General features: G+C 43.6%; 1 protein-coding gene across 1 annotated transcript; it reads right to left on the reverse strand.

Moving 5' to 3' along the window:
- Positions 1-5,634: 5,634 nt before the first annotated feature.
- Positions 5,635-6,861, reverse strand: LOC139054322 (uncharacterized). Its single transcript, XM_070531154.1, has one exon. It carries the CDS (start codon positions 6,859-6,861, stop codon positions 5,635-5,637), a length of 1,227 nt encoding a protein of 408 aa, XP_070387255.1.
- Positions 6,862-9,627: the final 2,766 nt, after the last annotated feature.

A 9,627-nucleotide genomic window follows, 5' to 3' on the forward strand; every position in this document is an offset into this window, starting at 1 on the left:
ATAAAAATAATATTTAACGCCATCTTTCTTTCGCATGATGGTGAAATGAAGCAATCTTGCACATGAATCGGTCGCGAGCTCCGTATTTGAGTAACAACTGCATAGATTGTAACGCCGGTCTTCAGCCGTGAAAGAGGGCCCACTTCACAAGACTGCACGTGTGACGCTGAAGTGAAGTTCCACGCGCTGCTCCGTGAGTACTGCAGCTACAGATGTCGCGATATTGGGTATCTAGAAAGATAGTATTATTAATCTTCTCAGTAAAACCAAATCACCGTCACAACTTTTCCACATAGTCGTGTCATGCTTGCAAACTGCCCCTTTACTCCGCATACAAAACGGTCGCATCTTGATTGTACAACGTCACTTAATATTTACGAAATTACAAACAAATACCGCGTATAGGAAAACCGTGTAACGGAGTTGTTCCGTAGCCTGTTTATCAAAAAATGACCAACCTTTTCCCTACCGGAAAATGCGGGTAAGCGAAGAATGTCCTGCGTGCATCTGACCTTCGTCAGGGTTAAGTAACCCACAGGTAACGCTGCCCGGTTACTTTGGCCTCGGGGTCCCTCAGCTCCGTATTTTCTCCTCGTTGCTGTTGGATTTCCTGGTCTCAGGCGGCAGTAACGACTTGATCGGCGAGCCCTTTCATGGGCAAGTTCTCACCGCCGCTCGTCGAAGGCTGCCCGTTCCTCGGTGGAACGCAGAAAACATGGCCGTCCCATCTGTTTTCCGAGACTGAACAGAAACGAACCCTTTCCTGCCGTTTCCCTCCCCCGCGAGGAAAATGGCTCTGATTGGTTGTGCACGTGGTGTGAGCGTGCGCCTATGGAGCTGGAGTCCTTGCTACTGATTCACGCTCCAGCGCCGGCGCAGCTGTCAACTCATCAAACTGCCCTTTCCCTTAGCTGCTCTGTCTGGGAGCAACTAGTTTTTTTTGCATCACCGCAACTCCTATGAAACTCGTTAAGCCAACGCAAGCTTGGCTTAAGGAAAAACAATCGTGGTGTCTGCTAGCTGCGGTGACAGCTAATGTAGCAGGCAGGCTGATAAGACAGCCTTTCGAAAACACGTTTGCTCTTGCCGATAAATTGACAAAGGGGGGGGGGGCTGCAACACACTGCACGTTTTAATGCTGGCTCTTAGATGGCTATTTATTTATTTATGTATTTCCTGACCTGTAATGCCTGAAGGCATCACAGTAGGGACGGGAGAAAAAATTCTACATATGGTTATTAGCTTTAGCGGCTAGTACATACAATGATAATCGTCAACAGCGGATATAAATGCAGAAGCAGTTAGAATGTGACTACGGAGGAGTAGAGGCGGTTCCCTCCCTTCTGTCTTTTGGAAAAATGAATCAGAAAATAAGTTAGTGTGGCAAAATGGGACATCAAATTTATGTCGCTGGTTAGTACGATAAGACAAATAAGATGTCTTATTAAGAAATTCATTTTTCAGCAGAGGGTGAGAGACAAGGGGAAACGCTTTATGAATATCCAAGAATATGCAGTCGAAGAAACACCCGTTGTCGAGAGCTGCGAAAAGTTCATTGGTTGAGCAAATTAGTTGCGTCTCACATGAAAATGATTTACGAAGCCCCTGTTGTTTCGTTGTGAAAAATGCATTAGATTCGAGCAAATAACTAAACATGAGTAAGTAATACATTCCTGTAGTTTGCAAGGAATGATACTTAATTTCATTTCATTTCATTTTAATACCTTAAAGACCCTATTCGGGGTATTACATAAGGGGTGGTTAACATGTGAACATAGGAAAAGGCAGGTGTTACATTGAAATACAAGTTTCAACAGTTTCTAGAAATTGTGAATGACCTGTGATGGCAGCGACATTAATGGGTAGGTCGTTCCAGTCCTTGGCAGCTCGAGGAAAAAATGATGATTGAAAAGTGACAGTTCGTGTTCGAGGACGAGAAACTTGGAGTTGATGGCTGGTGCGCTGTGACATGCGTGAAGATGATGGCGTGACGTAAGGCGGGCGGCTTAGTGAGCTGTAAAAAAATTTGTGATAAAGAGAGAGCGTGGCGATGCGACGACGAAAAGCAAGAGATGCCAAGCTAGATTGTGCCTTTAAGTGTGAAACGCTCATGTTATATGAATATGAAGAATGGATGAATCTAGTCGCACGATTCTGAACCGACTCGAGTGCATTGATGATATATGTTTGATGAGGGTTCCAGATGGCGGCGGCATATTCCAGTTGTGGCATGACAAATGATTTGTATGCGAGTAGTTTGACGTGCTGTGGAGCATGACGAAGATGACGCCTCATGAACCCAAGGGACTTGTTTGCTGACGAGATTACGTTAGCAGCATGCGCATTCCAGGAAAGGTCGTGGGACAGGGTTACGCCTAAGTACTTATAGGTTAGAACTGATTCTAGTGGGACGTTTGCAATTGTGTAAGTAGACAGATAAGGATTACGACGGCGGGAAATTGAAATAAATTTGCACTTGTTAGGGTTCAAGGCCATTTGCCAATGGTTGCACCAGTCCTGCACGTTATTAAGGTCATTCTGGAGAGATGCTTGGTCAGAGATGTTAGTCACAGTACGATAAATCACACAGTCGTCAGCGAACATACGAATAGGACAAGATACATGCAGCGGAAGATCGTTAATGTATATTAGGAAAAGAAGCGGTCCTAAGACTGAGCCTTGAGGGACACCTGAAGTGACAGGGAGGGGTTCGGAGGAGACGTTATTGACAAAGACGAACTGGGAACGATTAGTAAGGAATTCTTTTATCCATTGTACTACAAGAGGATCCAAGTTCAATCTAGATAATTTTATTAGCAAGCGGTTATGAGGCACTGTGTCAAAAGCTTTAGAGTAGTCTAGAAAGATCGCATCGGTTTGAACATTGTTATCAAGATTAACGTGGAGATCATTAAGGAAGATAGCTAGTTGTGTTTCACATGAAAGCCCTTTACGAAAACCATGTTGTGAAGGATGAAAGAAGTTTTCCTACTCTAAAAAGTTCATGATATGCGAGTATATGACATGTTCCATGATTTTGCAAGGAACACTAGTTAATGAAATGGGGCGGTAGTTTAAGGGGGAGTCTTTGTTACCTGCTTTGAATACTGGGACGACCTTTCCCACTTTCCAATCATCCGGTAAAGTACCTGTAGACAATGACTGCGTGAACAACAGAGTGAAACATGCCGCGGATATATGCTTAGTATTCATTAGGATCTTTGAGTTAATTTCGTCTACACCAGAAGTACATAATTTGTTTTTTTTCAATGATTGATAGTATACCATCTACCGAAAATACAATGGGTGGCATATGTGATGTTATGTTAGTAGGTAGTGGAGAATCTGGATTGGTAGTTTCTTTTGTAAACACGGAAAAAAATGCTGTATTGAATATATCGGCGCACTCGGCGTCCGTGGCGGTGTCGCCTGCTGCATTCGTCACGCTGATGGTACGAGCTTCTTGGGGATTTAAAATGCGCCAGAACTGCCGAGGATTTTGAGGAAGTTGCTTGGGCGGGTCGACGTTCTAAAAATATTTTTTAGCAGTGCGAAGGGCACTCAGGTAGGCGTTCTCTGCCACGTAGTATTTCGACCAAGCCTCGGTGCTTCCAAGACGCGTGGCTAGCCGGAAGCGACGTTTCTTTTGGTTTTCAAGCTTCTTTAAAGCTCTGGTGAACCATGGCTTATTCTGATTAGTGTACATAGTTATTCTTGGTATATGTTTGTTTACGAGTTCATTAATTTTATTTTTAAATAATGTCCAGTTTTCTTGAGGCGAGCGCATATGGACTAATGTCTCAAAAGTAGAAAAGAAGTCACCTAACTCATAATTAATAGCTTCGTAGTTCCCTTTATCATATAGGCATATAGTTTTGTTAGATTTTGGCTGTCGCATGGGTTGAAAGTTAAAGGTGGCATGGATTACTTTATGATCACTTACCTCACGGAGGTAAGTTATGGATGATAGACTGTCAGGATGGCTGCTTAGTATAAGGTCGAGTACATTAGATGTGTCTTTTGTAACCCGCGTAGGCTCTAGCACAAGTTGAGTTAGACTAAAATTAAGACACACATTAACAAATTCTTTAGCAGCTTCATTGCCTATGATTAAAGCATTATTGTTAGTCCAGTTGATTTGCGGAAAATTAAAGTCACCGAAAAGCAGGATTTCTGCGTTAGGGTGTTTTTCCCTAAGTTTGCTCAAGAAGTTATCAAGTTTATGCGAAAAATCAGGAGTGTTATGTGGTGGTCTGTAACAAACGCCCAAGAGAAGTCTGTGGTGAAGCGCGGCAGATTATCCATATTATTTCCAAGTCAGTCTCAATGGTTGCAAGCGTGCACGATAAATGGTGATGCTCGGCGATTAGCACACCACCACCTCGTGAGATTTCGCGGTCTTTCCGGAAAAGGCAGAAATTCGGCAAGTCAGCAAGAACCTCAGTATCGGTAACATCGTCAGTGAGCCAGGTTTCAGTTATTATCAGCAAATTACTGTTAGACGACAACACGAGGTTAGACAGAATATCGCGTTTAGGAAGGAAGATGCGTGCGTTGGCAAAGATTACGAAAATGTAGAGGTTAGCTCGTGTCGGTACCGTAGGGCGTTTCCCGCGTCGAGTTGGCTGCTATTGCAATTCTGTTTGTTTGTTTGTTTGTTTATTTATACTGTCAGTCCAAGGATGGACCATTACAGGAGTGGATAGAAATACAACACATATACAAAATATCGGTACATGTTGAACAAAGAACAATACAATAGCAGTATCTGTAAAAAGTGACATGCAGTGATCAAAGACAAAAAAAACTCGTAATATGCGCATCAGAAACAAATGCTATGAGGCAGTCATATCCGGAAAAATAAGATTCTCTAAACCAGCAGTAAAAGCACTGACAGAGGAACATGTGACAAGTGGATTGGGTAATTCGTTCCATTCCTTGATTGCCCTAGGAAAGAAACTATACTTGAATATATCATTCCGTGTAACTGGCGGGTGTATGTATAAACTGTGCTTGTGTCTGGAGCGTTGATCTGGTGAAATTATACAGAAATCAGTGAAATTAAGTTTAACCTGGTTATGAACAATTAGGTAGAAAAATTTCAGCCGGTCAAACTTAGTCCTTAGTTCTAAAGCGGAGAGGTTTGCACGTCTGCATAGTTCTGTAGGAGAGTGCACGCGCCGATACTTATTAAATATGAATCTGGAGGCGAGTCGTTGAACTCTGTCCAATTTATGACGGTTGGTTACAGTGTGTGGGTCCCATACAATGTTGGCGTATTCAATAATTGGCCTTACTAATACTTTATATGCCAAGCTTTTCACTTCAGGAGTTGCGCTATACAGTCTTCGCCTGAGACCCCATAAGACTTTATTTGCTCTGCTACATACCTGATTGATATGCGCATTCCATCTCAAATCTTGAGTAAATATTAGTCCTAGATATTTATATTCTGTTACTCTTTTTAGTTCCAGTGGACCTATGCTGTATTTGTACCACAAAGGCACCTTCTTTCTTGTTATGGTCATACAAACTGATTTTACTGGGTTCAGTGACATTTGCCATTCATTACACCATTTTAATATTCTTTGTAAATTGTTATTAAGTTCTAACTGGTCACTTAAAGATCCGATCCTATTGTATATGACGCAGTCGTCTGCAAACAACCTTAGTGGAACAGTTATATCGGAAGGCAAATTCTTTCATACTCTGTGTGCGTTCATCGAAAACATAGCGCTTATTACCCATAAACAGAGTTTTAAAGCGCAGGGAGTAAGGTGCTGATTTGCTTTTTGCGAATGAAAGAAGGTGTCTGCGGGCCAATTGAACAGGACGCGTAAAATGCTCGCCAACACTGAAGTTTGTTCCTTTAAATTTAGGGCCGTTAGAGAGAACAAGATCTTTTGTTTTATGAAAGGTGAACTTCACTATTATGGGGCGGTTACGATTAGCTGCATGATTGCCCAAGTGGTGCGCGCGCTCGATTTCTTTTGGGTCAAGAGTGATGCTCATATGTTTGCGACAGTGGCCAATGATTATCTGCTCCGATTGCGCGAACGACTCTGACCCTGAAGATTCATCAATACCATAAAAAATTAGCTTGTTACGCCGAGAATGATTCTCGGCATCATCAAGACGCGCTTCCAGCCTCTGAATTGTGTGTGCTGCACGGGCAGCATCACTCTTCACGCTTTCTATATCAGAACGCAAGGGGATTAGGTTTTGGTAGTGGGTCTCCAGGTTCGTCATGCGCACGCTCAGATCGGATATTGCTTTGTCAGTTGTTAGTAACTGAGACTTGAGGCGTTGAATCTCGGTGATCAGTTGCGATTGACCTGCGGATAGGCTCTTAAGTTCCTTTAGTACGGCTTGACTATCAGGTCCAGGGTTAGTTTCGATGTCACCCGCCAGCAAAAATAAAGAGCGAATAACATCACAACACTGAACAACAATGGAAAGGCAGCAATGTGGGCCCGGCAGCTGCAGTAGAAAGTAATTACTTGAACGCTTCGTGAAAAGACTGTATGATTTACTAACCTGCATGTAGAACATCAGCGGATTAGCGTGCTGTGTTGAAGCACAGCAGCCGGGCCCACAAAATGCCTCCGTGCGCGCCTGCTCTTTTATATCTGATGGGCGAATTGATGTTGGTGGCGATAGGTATTCCGGCCGCAAGTAGAGTGACGCTGCCGGGAACAGTGGCGCTGCCGGACACACGGACGGTGTCAACGGTCTGGAAGTGATGCTAGCATTCATTGGGTGGTAGAAAGCAGTTGTGTCGTAGTCGACATGCCAGGCAGGATGCGGTTGCGGTGCGTCTAGAAAAACCATAGCCAGGCCAGGGAATAGAACGTAGATCATCCTGGGAAGTGACACCTGCATGTAGAACATCAGTGGATTAGCGTGCTGTGTTGAAGCACAGCAGCCGGGCCCATGACAGATATGTAAATATACGATGAATGAGCGTCACCAGACCTGAAAAGCGCTACCACCTTGCCCACCTTACAACCACCATACAAATGGCCAGAAATGATGGACTGTGAAAAAAGTTTGTCAATTATTAGAGGTGTACATTGCAGCGTTCTTTAAACATTTTAAGTTGCTGCCGCACGTTCCGCGTGACGAATACGATTTCAAGTTTTTAATTAAGTGCAACACACCAACGTATCTATGAACACACGATCCATGGGTGGGTAATCCATTCAACCATACTCCGACCACCGTTGGGAAACAGTTAGTACTTGGGAAACAGTTGACACTTCGGAAACACTTCGGAAAAAAGACATGACAAACGTTTCATTTACCGCTGAATAATATTGAGAAAGTCGAATAGGAACACCATCCTTATTGTTTACTGAGATTGCACTGCCTTTCGAACAAACAATTACATTCCATATCTTTTAAGATGTTCGATAAGAAATGATAGGAAAGTTTTATTGAAGATAAGAATGTCCTTCGCCTCCCAGGCTGCATTTCTAAATGCTAAAAATTGAATGTGGTACTTATTCCGAAATTTCGACTTATTCGATCACTTGTCGTTGCGAAACGTGCGAAAAGGCTTTTTAAAGGCTTTAAAAAAATATTGAACCACGCCGAGCCACGCCCGCAAGGAATCACACGCAATGGCACAAATCTGTGAATAAGGTAGTTCACTTTAGTCTTAAACAAGGACCAATTACACATAATTATTCGTTCAGAAAAATGAGACATGCAGTCATCAATAAAATGTGATAGATCTTCGTTAATCGAAATAAAGTCAGCTATATAATTTTCCCGTATATGTTTCTGTTTTCTGGAAGTCGCTTGATGTCCTCTGGCATAAAGTTTATGAAACAGTGGTCACTTAGACCAGGTGATATGCTGACGGAAGTAACAACATCGGGAGAATTAGTGAGGACGAGCTCAAGTATGTTAGCACTTGTAGACGTCGTTTGGGTTGACTCAAGTTATTCGATGTGCAAACTTAATGTTGTAACATAGAGTCACAGAATCGTTTGCTAAACTAGAAGTAACAGGAGGTATTGGATACATGGCATGCCACATTATTTTAGCGAGGCTAAAATTAGTCATTAAAAAAATTCACCGACGATTACGATACTCCCTCATCATAATTTGAGCGCCACTTTATACGTGTTTTCATTTCTCCAAAGCATTTGAGGGAAACATGTAGCAGGGTCAGATGTCGTAGAATATCTGATCTGCGGGCCAAGCGCACCGGATTTATTGCATGACTCGTCGACGGTTCCAGTATAATTGCTGATGCCGCGTAGCTTCTAGAAAGTACTGCACAATTCACGTCGCGCATACAATCAGCTTACAAAACAACCCCGAACAATGACGATCCAAACAAGCGCGAAGGAGACCAAACCAAGCAAATCAAACAAGCGTGAGCGACAGCTGATGGAAGCAGGCGATAGCACGAAACGAACGGTCCGGCTGAGACCAGCCGCAATCTTGTACACGTTCGAAAAGCCGACGTTCGATTTCGCCTGACGCGACTGGACTAGATTGGTCTAGGCCGCGTTATCGGCGCAGTTTGGACAATCGCGTGAGGCGAAATCACACGTTGGCTTTTCGAACGTGCACAAGATTGCGGCCCAAATACGAGTACGCATCTAGTGGTCGGGCCGGTGTACTTGACACTAGTTTCCGGCGAGCACGCCACTTCAGGGACCGCTCTCAATGGTTCCCGCCGTTCACGGGTCTCGTCTTTAAACATACGCTCCGCGTTCGTTCTTTGATCTTTCGCTGTGCTCGTTTGTTTGGTTACACCGCCGAGGCTCGTCTCAGTAACGGGCATCTCAGACCTGCGCTCTAAAGCATCGTTGAGTGAGGGTACCTCAGTATAATGCTATTCAATAAGCCATAAAGATAAGAAAAAAAAGAAGTTGTGGTTGGTGAGCGGTAACAGGCATAAACGATCATGTCCCGGTGGCTGATGCCAATACACGCACCCACTAATTCTAAAGTTCTAACGATAGGGATGTGAAAGCAGTGGAAGTTAAGAGTTAGTCGCTTGTTAGCAGTCAATAGGTTACAATAACAAAAGTAACAGCTTTCACTTAATTAGTTGCGCAACAGATTACCGGACGCCTCGAATGCAAATGCTTCCGCGTTCAACGCGTATATTACACGGGAATGATTAGCCAAACTTTATACAGGGTGTCTTCCCAATCATGCGTTGCGCTTTAATAGATGGGCCATTCTACACGGAGTTAACCAAGGGCACATTCTTCACAGTTGAGTAGAGTAGCCGCTAGTAATATCTTTGTTAGTGTTTAATTTAATTGAGTTGCAATTATGTAATCTAAAATTGCCGCTCTGAATGCTGTGCTGTCCATGAAGAAGTTGTAGGCATACATTAAAAAAAAAAAACCGCAAAGCTGGCATGCTCAGACAGGTACTTTTTTCGCGTTAATTTTTTTCGAGCGGATAAAAAAAATCCGCGAGAAATTGGGAATGTCACGTGACCGGCCGTCCACACCCCCAAAAAAAGCAGCTCCCTTAAACAAAGAAAAGCCGTTAGTGGCAGAGCTGGTGCTTTACATGGCGCGCCCCACCCGGGACAGTAGGGTGCCTTCGGGTTGGGGAAAGAGTGCCGATAGCTGCTGGTTGACACGTCGTGGA

Source organism: Dermacentor albipictus, chromosome 1 (genome assembly GCF_038994185.2).
Source record: "Dermacentor albipictus isolate Rhodes 1998 colony chromosome 1, USDA_Dalb.pri_finalv2, whole genome shotgun sequence".
Lineage (NCBI taxonomy): Eukaryota > Metazoa > Arthropoda > Arachnida > Ixodida > Ixodidae > Dermacentor > Dermacentor albipictus.

Bases quoted from the DNA above. Each gene is read 5' to 3' on its own strand.
- LOC139054322 (XM_070531154.1), bottom strand. From the start codon at position 6,861: ATGATCTACGTTCTATTCCCTGGCCTGGCTATGGTTTTTCTAGACGCA.